This window comes from Aulostomus chinensis, chromosome 2 (assembly GCF_037954235.1).
Source record: "Aulostomus chinensis isolate RoL2024-O1b breed Wild chromosome 2, RoL_Achi_v1.0, whole genome shotgun sequence".
NCBI lineage: Eukaryota > Metazoa > Chordata > Actinopteri > Syngnathiformes > Aulostomidae > Aulostomus > Aulostomus chinensis.
The window spans coordinates 10127434-10145301 of NC_141321.1; the positions used below are offsets into that span (position 1 = coordinate 10127434).

At 44.9% G+C, this 17868-nt stretch overlaps 2 protein-coding genes across 4 annotated transcripts in view; both read left to right on the top strand.

Annotated features, from left to right (window-relative positions):
* The window catches only part of csnk1g1 (casein kinase 1, gamma 1), a 33715-nt gene extending 20098 nt beyond the window's left edge, over nt 1-13617 (top strand). The window contains exons 11-14 of one of the 3 annotated variants that reach the window (XM_086226960.1): nt 2-112; nt 3792-3892; nt 7686-7709; nt 8477-13617. In XM_086226960.1, the coding sequence (XP_086083086.1) occupies nt 2-112; nt 3792-3892; nt 7686-7709; nt 8477-8531 (291 nt within the window). In that variant the 3' untranslated portion in view covers nt 8532-13617. The remainder of the gene's footprint in view (nt 1; nt 113-3791; nt 3893-7685; nt 7710-8476) is intronic. The other 2 variants (XM_086226968.1, XM_086226977.1) reach the window with 2 other exon arrangements.
* An 863-nt stretch (nt 13618-14480) lies between these two features.
* LOC147269034 (small ribosomal subunit protein eS17-like) lies at nt 14481-17612 on the top strand. Its single transcript, XM_086193605.1, has 5 exons — nt 14481-14578; nt 15297-15448; nt 16515-16620; nt 16759-16824; nt 17493-17612. The coding sequence occupies exons 1-5, from the start codon at nt 14576-14578 to the stop codon at nt 17568-17570; spliced, it is 405 nt and encodes a 134-aa protein (XP_086049731.1). The 5' UTR covers nt 14481-14575; the 3' UTR covers nt 17571-17612.
* Nucleotides 17613-17868: the final 256 nt, after the last annotated feature.

Genomic DNA, 17868 nt, shown 5'->3' on the forward strand with positions numbered 1-17868 from the left:
GACAGCAGTCTCTGATCGACGAGGAGCATGGGAGGTGCAGCCCACTCGCCAAGCAAACTCTTCCTATCTGACCTCCCACCTGGCAGCGGATAGGCACGGGGGCTCAGTGCAGGTATACACCCCTCACCTGATCAACCAGTGGTCCCCACCCTGTCTCTGTGGAGTCAGATCTGTCTCAGAGCACTTAGTCCATCATAAATAAGCTAAATGACAGGAAATGAGCACAAGTGCTCCTCTAGTAACATCTGGACAGCTCATATTTATATCAAATTTAAATTGGATTGAACAACTGAGCCAAATGCTGTGTGAATTCTGTAAACATCTCTGATTTAAAACTGTTTTATACACTTTAAAGACAGATGTTGCACAGCTCAGACTAAATGCAGCCATACAAGGCTTTTAGATTTGATCAAAAACCATCAATATTTCCTAAAAGGTGTTAGCTCTTACATTTGACTGTGTCTGAGTCACAGTCAAATGTAAACCAGCAGCCACTGTAACAGGATGTAGCCTGTGTGTGTGAGACTGATCTACAACCACGCTCCTCTCCCACCCCTCTGTACCTTTGGCTGGGGTATGTTATTTTTCTTCACCACCATATGCATGTCATCTGGTGCCCCCTGACCCCAGATGGTGAAGATGGGATGTAGCAGCCTTTTGATCTCGGGTCTTATGCGTCATGTCACTTGGACGTTCTTTGAGGGATCAAGAAGCCTCTTGCATGGCAGGATGACCTGGCTTAGCCAGCTGAGTGCATGCTCTTAAGTTGTAAAGCAGTGGTCCCCAAACTGCGGGCCGTATACGGCCCGCCTCCACATTTGGCCCGGCCCCCTGAACAATACCAGAGACGCATTTTGATTTTTTTCCCATATTGTATTTGTATTTGATACTAAAATTGATATCTAGCTATTAACTATTAAGGTGTGTTCACTAGGGCTGCAACGATTAGTCGACGTTGTCGTCAAAAATCGATAATAGATGGAATTCTATTGTCGACTATTGTCGGCACATGCATTTTTCCAACAGAGTGAGGCATCACACTTGATTATCATGCCGAGAGTCGCTCATGCGCAGTAGCGTCTCTGTCTCTGAGCGGTAACATACAGGAACGCAGTGTCAACATCAGGTATGCGCACCAAAACTTCTAAAGTTTGGTGGCATTTTAGCCTGGATACGGCGAATAAAAAGACTACTTGGAAAGTTCGCAAAGCAGACCTTGGTGTCATGGCAGGACCTCGCTGATGCAGGAACATTTGAAGAAGCCCGTCGGGCAGTTGAACGAAACGGAGTCTGACTCGCCTCGGTGAGATTCAAGTAACATTCAAGCCAGTACGGTTTTCATGACACACATTGTACATTTTATAAGCGTATTTGCGCTATAAAAGAGCTCTAGCGTTATGCCAGACTGTGCCTGACAAACGTGTTTTAAATAATGAATGTTCAATAAAAGATGGATTTTTCACTGTACCATCTTTCTTGTTTATTATCATTTGCCACATAATTAAATCAACTTCATGCTAAATTTAAGAAAAAATTAATAATTATCCGATTAGTTGACTAATCGTTTCAATAGTCGGTGACTAGTGGACTATTAAAATAGTCGTTAGTTGCAGCCCGAATGTTCACACCAAACGCAACACAAATTTTCACGTCACTTTATTCGTGTGAATTTGATCGCTGGATCAATATGTTTATATTCACGAATAAAGCGACGCGAAAATTCCCATTGCCGTTTGGTGTGAACACAGTCAGTCAGTAACGAAAACTCTAGACCCGAACCCAGAGAGGGTTATTTGGTTGTGTGGCTTCTGGAAAAAAATACATTTTTACGTTCAGGCAACCCCATGATTGTCACACTTTGTCTGTTACAAACTGACCCCGGCCCCCCATCAGAGAAGGGGAAAGTTCTGTGGCCCTCACAGGAAAAAGTTTGGGGACCCCTGCTGTAAAGGGTCATGATGCTTCGAGGCACATTTTGACCCCTGCCTTGCCACCTCCCAATATTGTCTTCAATAAGCTTTGTTTGTGGAAGTTTATACAGTGTATGACTTGAGATCTCCATGTTTTCTACCAAATGCCTTCGTTTTGAAACGTTAGTTTTTCCATGTGGAGTTTGTGTCCTGGTTGTTGCCCATCAGTAGAAATGAGTCTCTGCCTCTGACTGGACTCACAGTGACAAAGCTCATAAACATGTAAAACAGGCGCTGATGGCAATGAAGGTAACAGTAGGACAATGATGCTGAGTGAGTGTTCTATTGTTTGTCTCCAGAACGGTACGAGCTAATAAGAAGTATCTCTTCAGAATGATTCTTGACATTTTTAAAGCTACGCAGTCCAATTTTGATTATGATACAATTTAGTGATACATTGTCTTTATTGGTGTCTGATTATGAAGGCAAACTCCCAACAAGACGCAGCTGAAGTCCTGACAGAACAAAACACCCTTTCATTCACATCCGTTGATGACAGACATGGAAGCGTTTCTACTCACACACGCATCTCCAGCCAGTAGTGACCTGAAAGACTGGCTCCTGCAGACACGGGGGCCTCATTCATGAAACTTTGCGACACAAATTTGAACTTACTAACAAAAAAAACCCTCAATTTATCCAAACAGAGAGGAAGCCAAGCTGTATTCACCTTTCTATACATGCAAAAACACGTTTTTTTTGCAGTAATTGTGTAATGCAGATTTTTCTGTAGGTGAATGGATTGTCTGTCAAGACATAGTAGTTTTATATTTGTCAGTAAACCGTGTTTTTTTTTTTCAGGTTTGATGTTTGATGTTTGGTTGCTCTTATATCTATAATTGATGTTTGGTTATTCATTTTTGTCTTGTTCATTTGCAGATCCTTTCCATTTTAGGTTTTGTCATCTTAGGGTAGAAATAATTGATTAGAGCAGTTTGCAACACGGATCCTTATCAGCTCGATGCACATTAACAAAGAAGATGAGAAAGGACTTAAATACACTGAAATAGAACGTTATGTAATAGTTAAATTTAAGTTTCAAATCTTAAAGTAGAGCTGAAACGGATACAAGATAAAACTTAAATTACTGAAGCAGTCATGTTTTTTCTTGTCAGCTGGGGTCATTAACAGGCAAAGGAAAGGTCATGTTTCTAAAGCGATGTTCGGTTGTTCTGGTGTGGGCTTGTGTGAGACACTGATGCCCAGTCAGTGTCTCTCCTGCTGTAGATGACGGTCAGCTCATCCTCTGTGTGGAGAATCAGCAGCAGCAGGGAGGTGAATACGGCTGCGGGGGGGTTGAGGGATGTAGTCCCCAAAGGAAACGTCCATCTGATGGGAATGCAAAGCGTCTAAATATGGGAAGTGTAGCAGGCAGCTAAAAAGACATATATATTAGATGGGTGTACAGTGTTAGAGGCTAAAAGATGTTTGTGCTGATTCCTCAGCAGTGCCTCCTTAGGCTGCCTGGGCATCAGTGTCTCATATAAACCCACATCTAAACAACTGAGCAACCCTTTAATTCCAGAAACCAGTGATGCAATTCAAAGATTTCTTCCTGATCAGCTCCCACCATGCTGTTGTCTAAAGACTGGTTCACATCAGCTCCCACCATCAGGAGCAGTGTGTCCTGTCTGGGCTTTCATCATGTCCAAGGTTCATTGTCACCAACATGGTTTTTGTGTTACTGGCGCCCTCTCTGCCACAATGACTGACACATTTCTGTACCAGTTCACATTTCTGTGTTCTTCTACAACTGTGGCCAACATTTTATCATTGTTGTGTAGACTCATACAAACGTTCACTGGAGTATCTGTGCCACAGGTGGTCAGTTCAACCAACGGCGAGCTAAATGCAGATGATCCAGCTCACTCCAACGCCCCGATTACAGCCCAGGCAGAGGTGGAAGTGGTCGACGAGGCCAAGTATGTGTCGTGCACCCGCCACACCTCTCCTCCGTGTCCATCTGCCGCTACCTCTTTCCCGCTCTCCCTCTGTACCTCTTTTGCAATCTTAAGCTGTGCCGTGGCGTTGTGACAGCCCCCGCCCGTCATCCTGACCCGGTCTCTCTTATCTCCTATCTCAGTGTGTGGGTTTTGATCTTGACTGCTGCCTTTCTTCCCTTCATGCTACATTTTAAGACCTAAATGGCAATCCCACAAAGTTGGAGATTGTGTAGATGAAGTGCTCACTCCCCTTGTCTTCAGCACCAGTAGCAGGAGTGATGGCGTCCTGCACGGCCGGCCGCCCACTCTGATAAAACTGCACCGCTAGCTGAACGTCACATGGTCCAGCTGACTGAGAGCCACTGACTTGAACTCTTGTGAGGCACAGATCTCAGAGATTAGAGAGGACAATTGGGAAGAAAACAAGCCATTTGAAGTGTTGCTGTACACAACTAATACTTGTTTGTGAGAATTAAAATCAGACATGACAGTAAACCTTTATTCCAGACCTGAGAATCAGGGAGGCGCCCCGAGGGTGCTGTCACACCTGCCTTGCCAAGGCTGTTTTGCCTCTTGGTACGGTTTGTTTGAGCAGGCGTGAGCACTGCAGTCATAGTCTGATCATCCTCATCCAAAACAGACCAGAGGTTTGGACTAAGACCTTGTTGAAGAGGGGCTTCCAAACAAGCACCATGTGTTTTTGGTAGGACTCTGGTCTGTGTGACCCAACTACCGGTGTGCTCCTGTTACCTGGGGCACTCAGCAGTTTTCCTTCTTCTCACACCACACCAGTTTGGATACGGTGAGCAAAAAAGTTGAAGATGTATGCAAAGAAAAATTTAAAAGAAAGGAAATATGCACCAATCGAGAGCACAGAACCTTCGTCCTGTATTCACTCCCACGTTCTTCTGCTTTTGAGCTTACTGGAAGTTGTTAATTCTGTTGCTTTCTTTTTCCCTTGAATTTGTGTTTCCTACGTGGAAACAAAGTGAACAAAGGAAGATATTGTCCAAGTCAATCAACTGCTTTTGGACCAGAGCAAATGAACTGTAGGTGTCAAGCAGCCTTTAAAATTACTGAGTGCTGCACATGGGGAGACATAACAACGGAGCTCTGTCTCAAGTCACCAGACCAACAAAACATTGTTTTCAGTTTAGTGCAAAGACACGAGATGGGTGGGAGGAGTGGGAGGTCCAGACCCGGCTCTGCTCGGGCCGGCCCCCTCCTGAGGCTGATGTGGCCGTGTGTTTCCATGGTGCAGCCCGTGGATGAATACTATCAGATGAACATTTTAGTGTGTTTTCTAGGATACCATTTGGCTCTGTGTGTTTCATCAGAATGAATGACAGTCAACATTGATATTCTAGTTTACCCCAACAAGTCGGTGCTATATTCCTTTGTCCGTTATGACATTAGCACAAAATACTTGTTTATCTTAATATGAGTGTGTGCAATAGTTAGGAGTGAACTATTGGAATTAAAAACTTTGTCGAAACAAAGAAGACACGGGATGTCTCTCTGCTGCTTCAGCATAAATGAGGTTAAAACAGTTTCAGTCCCAATACATCTAATTTATCAGGCTTAAAGATCACTTGCAGGGATTTTAGCAACATTTAGTGTCGTTACTCCAGTGACGCACCATCTCTCCCAACCGTGCGTCACTGTTACCGTGGCTAATCTCATCTTTCCTGTGCTGTCCAGTGATGACCAGCCTCATGTTGTGGTCTCCGCCCGTTTGATAGGATGTGTGGTGTGTTTACAGCCTCTCTGTCCCACGGAGTGATTATAGATATAAGAGCAAGAAGTGAAAAATCGCGTTGATCTGATTAATTTTTTTTTTTTGGAGGAAATATCAGATTTCCACAATGAATTCATGGCCTCTTCATCTATTTATGGCCTGACATTTGTGTGTGTTGGATAACCTTTTCCTGACCTCTGCGTCCGTCATAGATTTATGATAGATTCAGTAACAGGGGAGCAGGCGCAGCAAATTAAATCTCAAATCTCATCTGATTTTTTTTTTTTTTTTTTTTTTTGTTCCGCTGAGGAATCTTCACTGTTTACAGTTGAATAGATTCTTGTCCAGGAGACATTTTCCCACACTGGAACAGTGATGCTGTAACCACATCTTTAAACTACAGGCTTCCATCACGATTACGAAATATAACAAATCAGACGTCGTCAGTTATAAAATCTATAAAGAAGAACTAGACTGGCTGTCAGACAGCCTGTCTCGTCTGTGACAGTAGGAAACTAGAAAAGGAACTGAACATTAGAAAATTAAAAAAAAAAAAAAAGAGCAGTAGAAGAAAGGAAGGAAGAAGAAGCCAATGTAAAGTGTTGCTAGGGTGACCAGATGTTCTACTTTAAGTGGGACTACACAGCATTTTTATTCCTCGTCCTGCATTCCACTTATTGCGCATTTGTCCCACATTTCGATCGGCTCTAGTTTTCTGAAGTCAAACCACAGCGGGGCAGACGCTAAAGTCTTGCCTTCAGTGGCTGTGAAGAGAGCGGTAAAGACTGTCATCACACAGCGCAGGTGCAGGTTCGTCTGTCACTGTCTCTGCCTCCTTCGCTACGCCCCACAGGGAAGATTCAAGTCGCCTCAATATCACCCGTTATTCAGATTAGGGCCAACACGATAGGAGCTACTGTGAAGCAGAAGAAATGCAGCTAAAACGAAAACGGGTAAGAACAGCTTCAGCCCAGCTGTCGGCGGTACCGGCGGTTGTGTGTCCATTCCAAACACAGACACACAGTTGCGTTTGTTGTTGTAGATCTTTTTTAAACTGAGATAAGATACAAGGTCTGAGATGGGATAGGATGCAGTCATGAGTTAAGGATTTTCTCCCATGACTGGAATACAGCATTTTCTCCCCTCATCTCTCAAACTGAAGGGAAGCTAGGACGAGCAGTCAGGAGATTTTTCTCTAACGAGCTCCTGACCTGCACGGCCAACTGGGTTCTAATCAATCAAACCGAGGGAAAAGCATCGAGATGTTCCGAGCTAAGGGGCTGAACGCCAAATGTTCATTTTAAATTAGACTGACATATCAAAGGTTTAGGGCATGCTGGGACATGTCCCGGTTACTGTGTGCCGTGTTGAAGCCCGATTGTCTCCACACACACACACACACACACCCCGGCCTGTGCTCACCCTGCTGTGGGCCAGTCACCCTGAGCAGGTTTACACCATCACTCAGCTGCGGTCCCCCCAGTCTCAAACTGAAGGTCCACTACTCGGTCTAACATGCAGCGAGCGAAGAGGCCAGCAGAAGTCATAAGAAATATTCTCGCGTCCTCATGGTGCAACATCACTCATCGTATATCCGCACAATTTTTCACCATCCGTCAAAGTTTGAAGGTCCCTGCACGTACGGCCAAAACTCAGTTGGAACCTGTCCTCGTTCGGTGCCCTTCCACGCGCCTGGGGAAGCACACGCTGCCTGGGTGAGGTACAGAGGCACTCGCCCAGTGAGCCAGAATTTGGTTAACGTGCTTGATCACCTAGTGTGCCCTCAGACGAACATAATGAACCCGAAGTCCAGCATGACTTTGTTCTTGGACTCGAACGGTGGCTAAATAGATGCAGAGTCATGTCGTCTTCTCTGGTGAAACATGTCAGAGCCCCCCTCTGTGTCCACCTGTGTCCCGTTGGTGTGTTCATGTGTGCATGTTTGTGTGGCATGTGCCCAGGCCCATCACCTTGGTCTTGCTGTATTAATCTATCTTTCTTTTCTCTTTACACTCTTTCCTCTCTCTGCTGTAGCTGCGTGAAAATGCTCAACCTGTGGTGAGTCCCTCTCTGCTCGTCCACATCAGTCTCATGGGACAGGGAGTGGATCAGCCTAGGCTGGGCCCAGTGGAGTTGTTGCATTCAGATAATCTTAAGTGAACTCTCACTGGTACATTAGTGCCATACGTTCGTCACAGCAGTCAAGTCTCTGCCCTTGTTCCCATTTAGTCATCTTGTGCGGAAAAGCAGGCACACTTTTCTTAAAAGTCAAGTCCTAGCACACGTCTCATCTGGGCAGAAGGTGTCCTAACCTAAGCAGTGACATTTCAGTCCTCCCAGTTCCACATTTAGATTCAGGCTAAAGGTTAAAACAACAGCCTTTTTGCATGGTGCACTAATAGTTGCTAAGACTGATTTAATTTAAGAGCACCCAGTCACTGTCCTATGTCTTGAGCCACAGCTTTTTGTTTTTTGTATGTCTTTTATTGACCGTTCGGGCGCATCATGTCCTGTGCTCTGTGTCTGCACTGCTCTGTGGTTTTGCGTTCAAGAATTATTTCAGGCCGTCACTCTGGCATCGTGACAGCCTCAAAATGGTGGCAGGTGAATAAAGACATCAACACTCCGTGGATGGAAATGCATCCACCTTGATGCTGTTGTTTAACTCATCAAATTCTGATGTCAAATAACAAACGTCAAAGTCAAATAAAGCTTTGCGATCTTTAACATGCTAATTTAGCTCCACTTGTGCTGTTGTTTTCCTCGTGGTTCGTCCGAAGCATCTCACGTCTAAATATCAGTTTAATTTCCATCTCTGTCCGCAGGTGCTGCTGTTTCTTCAAACGAAAACGGAAGAAGAACACGCCGCGACACAAATGATCGTCCGCCGACGGCCTGAAACGTTCTGGCTCAGTTGATTGTGATTTCAGAAATCAGTAAGGTCCCATTCAGAGTAGAAGAGGGAGGCGACTAAGAGATCTTGATTGAATTGTTCTCTGGAGTTAAAATGGTGTGTTGAGATGTTCAAGACACTTGTGTCTTTTGATGGAAGTCCTCTTTGTTTCGTTTTTGATCCTCCACCACGCGTGGGAATGTTTTGCAGGTCATTTGGCCAAATGGGAAAACCTTTTTTTGTTGGAATTTTGCAGAAGATAATCTTGTTTGGATTTTTTTTTTTTTTTTTTTGTCCCCATCAAAGGTGCATTTGTTTTTTTCTCTCCTCACTTTTGCAGTATTTTTGGGTTTTTTTTGGCTCCAGTTTTCTCAACTTTACCTGCTCCATACAACGATTCCTTTCGTTTTTTTTATCACAAAAGCATATTTTCATTTCTCCTCTGTCGAGTCCCATGTGAGAGTGGTTCTCCCCTGCTTTAGCCCTGTTTGTCATTGCTGACGTGGGACTGAATGTAAACCATAACACACGAGGAGCCCAGAGTGCAACAGCCTATATTCACCGACAGGCACAAAGAGCATCAGTCAGCCATTTGGCCCCTGCACTTTCTCCTCCAAAGAGGTCAACTCTGGCGCTCTGAGCCGGGCCTGAGGACAGACGACCAGAAATGCCTCCTGCACTGTGTTCTCTGACGACGATTCCTGCTCCTGCTGCTTGGTTGGAGCGCTCTCTTAAACACACTACAGTCTCTTTGGACTCTCCTGCAGTTTTGGTCCTGTTGGCTTTCTGATGAGCAGCAACATGTCACTTGGGCTGAAAACAAATGCTATTTATGATATTTATGTCTTGGTTGCCACCAGTTTTCTTACTAATTCTACAACATACACACTGAATGTATGGACATGGACGTAAATGACTTTGGAGCATTTATTGAATTTGTCAATGCGCATGGGAAGAAACTTACAGTCGAGCGGTTTCAAAGTAAAACCAATGTTAGAAAAGAAAAAAGAGTAAGACCAAAATGAAGTGGATTTGGGGACTGGGAGGGGCTTCAATGTTGACTTTTTACAATGTGATGGTAAATAATGGACTATACCAGTGGACACTGGGGGATGTTGCTTTGGAGCGCCAAGAGAACTGGTGTGCCGTGCTTTGGAGATCGAATCACAGCCTCTCAACGCTACTGTCCAATGCCTTAACCCCAACCGACCACCCACCACCACATCATCACATCACGAGTGTAAGCATGGTGGCGGTGAGATTTGCAGCAGTTTTCTTTAATTGGGGTGGGGGGGGGGGGGTCGTCTGTATAATAGAGCCCAAAGTTGAGGACTGTTACCAGTCAGTATAGAGCTGTTAGATGATGTATTCCCATGAGAGCGATGCCAAATTGAAGGTTTGGTGTTCAGATGCCCCTGCCCCCTCGTGTCCAGCGTCTGGAGACCCCTGTGCTGCGGAGCAAAGCTTGATGTTTGGGTGGCACGCTCATGAACATGTCCATACCATTTTGTGTTTTATTTGTGTCATGGAGGACTGCCTTTAAAACGAGATCCTCACCTTGCCTGTCCTCCTAACAGAGTGGATTACAGTGTTTTATTTTTTTATTTTATGTCTTGCTAATGTGAATTTTTTAATGCAATTTGTTATTTTTTTGTTTTTCCATTCCAAATAGCCATGGCTTTATGAGGAAAGAGAGGGTAACAAAGAGAGAGACAGAAAGAAAAACCAAGCTTGAGACCATGACTGCACTACATTTGTGGACCCCGGCGCTCCCCTGCCTTCTTAATACTGTACTCTAAATGTGCTTATTACTTTAATTGTAGCTGCCTCATGTGCCAGGCCTTCCCTATAAAGGTGCAAGGAATACACTTTAAATTAGATTTTTATTCCCTCCCACTCCTTGTTTGTTGTGCCATGACACCCCTGCTCTGCACACACGAGCATGCGCACACTCACGCGTGAGGCCGCGAAGGCAGAGTGCAGTGTTGGATTCGGCGTTTGGTGGACCTGCTCCCTCATCTTTAGAAATACAATGTTGTAGATGTTGCAAACTATCTCAATGAATCCGTATGTAAACCTGCTTGTTGCGTGTATTTACACTGTATAGCTTTTGGTTTCTTCTTAGCCCTGATTACTCGTGTCACTTACTCCGGGGTCTAAGTTATTGTGTTATTGAAAGTACTTGAATATGAAAATCTACAGGACCTTTTCTGTTTTTATTTGTCTCTGTCTTTATTATAGTGATTTCACTCACAGGATTTGAGGGGAATGGTGGGAAAACAGGCTATTTGAATGACCGGTATTCATTTCTTTGAGATGTCCCGCGCTTAAAATACACCGGGCACGTACGCGGCGGCGGACCGTGTTGGCAGAGCGGATCTTCTGACCTGCTATGGGATTTTCAGAGAGATTTCAGACAGACTAGCAGGGCACTCAGTGAACTCCTGCTGTTTACATTGCCAGTATTTTGAGACTTTATCCGCATCACGGAGTGTATTTTGATGGTTTTGTCTAGAGGATCGCGAACACACATCCATTTATCCGTTTCAGTGTGTCAGGAAACAACACTGTGTCACTGCCTGGCGTGTCCTCTGCTACAATGAGCTATTGCCATTCATTTGACACACAGGTGAAAGGTCTGAGCTGGTGATTTCAGACAGCTTTGATAGGAGGACTTCAGACTGTCGCACTGACTTTGGCCACTAGGTGTCGCACCTCAGAAGGCTCAGGTTTTCTTCAGATGCTTTACTGCAGGCGTGTGCTGCGCCTTCGGCTTTCTAACGTTACTGCTGTTAATCTGAGCTATTCTGGACAAACCTTTGTGACTTTGACTTTTTCTGGAAAAAAGTTAGTCAGACTTCTGAGTGGATTTTTTTTCTGGACAAACCTTCGTTTTCTTTCTCCTGTAAAAGATCCTCGTGAGAAAGAGCCGCAGCCCTCTGGTCTGTCCAGGGGATCATTTTCTCCACACAGCAGCTGCCGGCTGTGAATTAGCTGTGCATATAAAGCCTAAAACCATTTCACAGCTATTTTTTTTTTACTTGATTATCAGAAAGTATTTTAAAGAAAGACGTTCCTCCTGTGGTCAGTTCCATTACAATATTGTGCAGAATATAAAACTTCTTTTTGTGATTTTTGCATTTTCAGGTGTGAATCGAAGCTTTTCTCCTGCAATGCTGATGTGAACTCCACCGAGGGAGTGTGAGAGGTTCTGGTGCAGCGTTAGATTTGTGCACTCCAGTCAGGCAGTGGGCCACCATGTTGTAAATGTCATCACCTGTTGTCTGGGCACTGATGAGTAAAGTTGTTTTCTGTTGAAGGAGGAGTAAATATTTGTGTACACACCTCATGCTACCTGCACCTGGTGGCTTGGGATTTAAAGAGAAACGAACAAGGACAGCCTGGCTAAAATCTGTGTTCTGGGTGCACAAGTGTGCTCTGCAGAGACGGTCGTGTCGCCCCGCGTACGTGTCCAGCGTATTTCAGCCGTTAGTGCCTCTTGACCATGTTGGATAGGTGAGCTTCTCACCTCTGGTGTCGCTATGTTGGCTGGTAATGACCAAATGACACTTGGGTCATTGTTTATACCCAGAAGAAATGCAGCCGGATGTCGGGTTTGGAGGTTCATACGTATTATTTTCATCTCTGGGAAACATGAATCTGCGTTTTGTCAGATGTCACCACACTCGTTGCGTCTGCAGCCAGTAAAACATCAGCGGCGCCCGGACTGTTTCATTCCAGCTACCTAAGAGAAGCTGAGAGTAGTGAGATGGATATCCCGACTATATAGCCTTCAATATTCCCCCTGAATTCCCTGAGTGCCATTCCTGAGACTACTACAAGTCCATGCCTTCTACCTGTGCCAGGAAAATATGAAGTTGAATGTTTTGACCATCGCATTCCACCTTGTGTCCTTGACGTTGAAACTGTGTCCACTGTCATTTTAACAAAATCGCAGAGCATCAGTACCAGGAAGTGTTGTTGTTGTTGTTGTTGTTGTGTTATTTTTTGAAAGGAAAATGTTCATTTGGTTATAACAAACCATTTTATCAGGAATTTATAACTTCAAAGTTGAATTTGAATTCCGAGACTGGTCATCTTTGCAACATCTGCTTCCTCCTTAAACTGTGGCTCAACGCTCTCCGGTTCGTGGCTGAAAAGGTTGATATGATGAATTCCTCCGATGTATTTAGTTTCTACTCTCTGGGCCAGAGAGCACCGAGCCTGATCGGTGTTTGTGTGTGCGCGGCCCGTCAGGAGGTGACGGCGGTCTGTGCGGTGGATTTGGTCCGCGAGATGTCATGGCTTCCAGTCCTCCATGTGAAATAGAGATCATTTCTTGTCGCAACACATTCCATTTCAGTTCCAAACATTTCTGATCGAGCTCACTCCCTCTGGTTGTGTGTGACTTACATTCCTGTGTGTCAAAGCAAAGGACAGTTCAAGGGTGAATGAATGGTTTCGGTCTTTTTTTGGGTTCTCTGGCACTTTTCCTTGTTGCTGTACTGTAGAATTGTCTTGGATTTACTGTATATTTTTCTTTGAGGAAGAGGGTGACATTTACTGCAATATTGTGATGATTATTTGAAAATTGTAAATTGTACAGAGTTCACAATTGTAGTCTTTGTTCTTTCTGTTGGGATTCCATATTAAAGATGTATTCTTTGATATTATTTTCCCCCTTTCAGACTGTGGAAAATCAAAATGTACAGCTCCAAGAGTTTATCCTCCCCTCAGCATTGTTTTTTTTTTTTCCAGAGCTATGATTAAGAGAAATCTTAAAACTGTAAATAAATATTGTGTTGAAATATGAATGTCACTTCAAAAATGTATTTGAGTTAGTCAAGGGCTTCAAGAATGAATGACCCAACTTTCTTCTTTTTATGGTTTCTTGTTTTTAATTTGCAGAAAGGTTAAAGGTCCTTTTTATCTGAGATGCCTGTGTTTCCCCTCCTCCGACTCATCCAATACAATGTGTCACACATGAACCTTATAAAATCACTTTTTATTCCCTCCACACCGAAAGGGAAACTCCAGTTTGCACCCTTTTTTATGTAAAATAAAAGATCTCTCCACCTTGTGGGAATGTCTTTTGTGAAGTGATTGTTTCTGCCTCTGATTCTGTTGAACACGCGATGTCATGGAAGAGTCACATTGAAATGAATCCAGCTGCTTGGCATAAATGTCACAAGATTTATCACACACACAGAGGTCGTGCCCCTGAGACTTATCGGACACTTAGTGATTGATTGCTTAAAAGGAGAGGGTTTCGTCTCATTAGTTGTGTATTTAAATGGTTTTATATTTTTCTAAGGTCACCTGTCGGTAGCTCTGTGTGTGTGTGTGTGTGTGTGTTTAGGAGACATGTAGTCGCTGTTTACATTTACTTGTTCGCTCTGACAGTTTAAGTGCTAGCGTTTCTATTTTTAGAAAGATATAACAGCCTATTCTATCATTGCACTGAACAAGCACATAAACATTAACAGCAGGACAAAGGTTGAAGTACTGAGTATTTGTACTCTGTAGTTCCCTTGTTTGTGGTGTAAGTGAGAGTATGAAGTTCTCTACAGTCAAAGCTGGACCCCTTAAAGACTAAAGTCACTAAAAAGCCTTTTTTTTTTTTTTTTTTTGCTTGGGCAGCACCAATGATTGACAAATTAACCAGAAAATTAAATAAAATGGTGGAGTTCTAAGATTTTATTCATGTATCTTTAAGCTTTTGCCCCTACTTTTTTCATATACCTTTTAAAGTTTGGGCGTCTGAAGCTGTTCCAGTAAATAATAACACATCTTCTCTCACCCAAGAGTGCACTACGTCCTCATCTATTTAATACGATGTGTTTTTTCTGCAGTAAAATAAGTAATTCAAAAGTAGAATTACATCGCGTCTGTTGGATGCCGTCCAGAGCAGTTCTCGCCTCCCACCGCCAGGGGGTGCTGCCGAGCGTCGTGGTGTTTTACATCGCCGCCGCAACACTATAAACTTCCGGTATGGACCAACTGCGCTTCTCTTCCACCGGTCTGAGCCAACATGGTGGGTACACAGACACCTCGAAGCTTGACAGCCGCAACTATCCCTCTCAATCCTCCGAGTCTGAAAGTCTGACGGCCGCCTGAAGCACCCGGACGCCCTGTAACGGCACCGAGCTTCAACACCGGGCCGGTTTGATCAGCGGAGACTAAACTAAAACATACAGGCTCGATGTATAAACACGGCTACGAGTCAGCGACGTTCCCGCTGTTTGATTCGTTTCTCACTTTCAAGCCTCGCTGAGTTTTCTCCAGCAGCGGCAGCGCCATGTTTAGGTCCCTTTCAACTGCTGATAATTCAGTTTAATCCGTCAATCAGTAAACCGAGTATCCCCTCCAGCTGCGACCCACCGGTCCGTCGCCACACATTTTTTTTTTAAAGTTTGGCTGAACTTTTTTCCCTGCAGAAATTAGCGATACAATTACATGGATGAAACTGGTTCAGCGACGGGTTCTGATATAATCCCTAATAATCTGTGATTAAACTGTTTGATTTGCTCGTTTGTTGCCCCGGAAACAACCTAAGGTGTGTCAGTGTAACTTGCATGTTTCCGTCACTGCATCAGGATGTTCAGCAGTTTCTATTCAGCTGTCAATCAAATCAGGAAGCAAATGGTTTTTACAAAGGCATCTGTGATTAAATGCGTTTGACCTCCTGATCAGAAATAGTTGGTCTGTCCTGATCTCCTTCTGTCTCACGCCAATGTGTCCGACCCCCTCAGGGGCGAGTCAGGACCAAGACGGTCAAGAAGGCGGCCAGGGTGATCATCGAGAAGTACTACACACGCCTGGGCAGTGACTTCCACACCAACAAGAGGGTGTGTGAGGAGATCGCCATCATACCCAGCAAACCGCTACGCAACAAAATCGCTGGGTGAGTGTCAACACACTGAGATCATGGATGACCTGTGTGTGTGTGTGTGAGTGACAGAGTTTGTGGTTGTCCCATTCATCTCTAACTTGGTGTGGACCTGAAACCCACTCCAGCAAACAGCAGCATAGAACACTGTCCAGGGTCAGCGGATCAGCCCACATTGCATGATGGGATATCTTGTCATTCCTGGGGTTGCAGTGGCAGCAGGAAGTGTTCGCCTTGCCAGGCTGCTGGTTTAATCACAGCGTCACATCTGAGGCCTCAGGTTAGGAGGTGTGTAAACAATCAGGAAGTGTGTGAGGCCCCCTACCTTTCATCATGCTAAGCTAACTAGCGGTCAGCCGGTCTCTGTTCTCTTGTCTGGCTCTGTGAGGACGGACAACATTCCCTGATGTCCGGTGAATGTTTCGCATGTGTGTGTGTAGCATGTGTCAGCGGTTAGCACCATTATAACGGCCCCTCGCACACTCTCAGGTCTAAGAGGATGCTGCAGCAGTTTATGGGTTAACAAACATCCCTCAGTGACGACTGTGAGGCACCAGGACCCTGAGGAACCCCTCAGAGGAACTCCTGTTCAAACTTTTGAATTTTGTAGATTTTTTTTCTGGTCCTCAGCCGTTTGGCGTTGGAAAAGCTTGAAAATGCATGAAGGTGTTGAATGTTCCTGGTGTTGGAGCCCTGCAGAAGATCAGTGTTTGAAGCCTGAGGCCGTCATTATTGTTATTACATTATTATTATTGTAGTGTTGGTTCTGTGTTCCTCTGTTCTGTAGCTTTGTGTTCATGAATATAGGGTCAACAGTCTCTCTCAGCTCAGTCTGTTTTGACGGTATTTGTCTTGATAGCGTTATAAATACGAGGGTGCGGCGACGGCGAGGGTCTGTGGTCCGTCAGAGCTGTGATTGGTCTTTGACCTGACGTCTGCTGTCCTGTGGCTGAAGCAGCAACATCAAGCAGCTGTTAGTTAGTTTACACTGGTTAGTTATCAGACGGTTGTGAGATTGAAGTAGATTTTGTATAATGGAGGGTTCTAAAAAGTGTGTGTGTGTGTGTGTGATGTCACTCAGGTATGTGACACACTTGATGAAGCGTATCCAGCGAGGTCCAGTCAGAGGAATCTCCATCAAGCTGCAGGAAGAGGAGAGGGAGAGGAGGGACAACTACGTCCCCGAGGTCTGTTCACATTCTGGATGAAAGTTCACCTGGCTGGACGATCGATGACATCATCACGTGTTTAACCTCACTGCTGTCGTGGTGTTGGGGTGCTGCCGAGCGCCGAGGCTAACGTGTGGCTTGTGTCTGGTGCTCTAGATCTCTGCTCTGGACCAGGAGCTCATCGAGGTGGACCCCGACACCAAGGAAATGCTCAAGATGCTGGTGAGTCACGAGTCTTGGTTCCAGTGTGGTTTCTGTGTTTTAGAGAGAAAGAAGCCAGTCTGACTTGTACCATGGTGTTTTATTGTGGCGTCAGGAGGGAAGGTTGTTGTCCCTATAGCAACGAAAGACAACATGAATAGCTGTGAAAAGCATTCAAGCTTTTTAATTCAGCCACAAGCCGGCCCACACCAGACCTCCAGGTGTGGAGTGTCATCATTGGTGAGGCATAGTCAGTAAACATGGAAAAAGTCAGGAGTTGAGTGAATGTTCCTGATTTGGCATAATTCTTCATTTTGCCGGCACGGCAGGCAGGTCTAGTAAGAGTTGGGCTGACGGGAGAACGGGAGGGGAAAGATGGCGTCAGCTGGCCACTGTTTGTTTACCAGAAAGTTGACGTGTTTTATGGGGCCACAAGGAGGCGAGATGTGGCGATTTGTCTCAGAGGAGACGGAGCAACGTTGAGGACGGACAGAGATGTGAGCTGCAGATGGAGGAGGTCGTGGTCTTCCTCTCTCCCAATTTCTCATTTACGTCTTTTATTTCAATGCTTGTTAGCTACGTTGTTGACGTGTCATAAATTCAGATGGCGTCACCGTTGGTCAGCGTCTGTGTGCTTGTAGCTCCTGTAGCAGTGTCACATGTGCTTGTTGGTTCTTCCTCCTCTCCAGGACTTCGGTGGCCTTTCCAACCTTCAAGTCACTCAGCCAACGGTCGGAATGAACTTCAAAACACCACGAGGTTTATAAATCATGTGTTCCATCCTCTGAATAAACAGATCCACTTGTTAACTGTGAGCCCGCTTTTTTGTTTTTATTGACGTATTGTCGGCCGACAATACAACAGCTGGAGTCAAACACCAAAGTATCTGTTGTATCCAGGACCCTGGTTTTGGTGCCTGGGGCGTCCGTCTCGCCAGACTAAATGTGAAGTTGTTTATCTGTCGGCCACAAGCACCGAGATGTGGAGGAAACCAGACAAAGCTTCATTTGTCTTCTCACGCCTTCATCTAGTCTCACCCGAACTTGGGGTTGGAACCCACGGGTG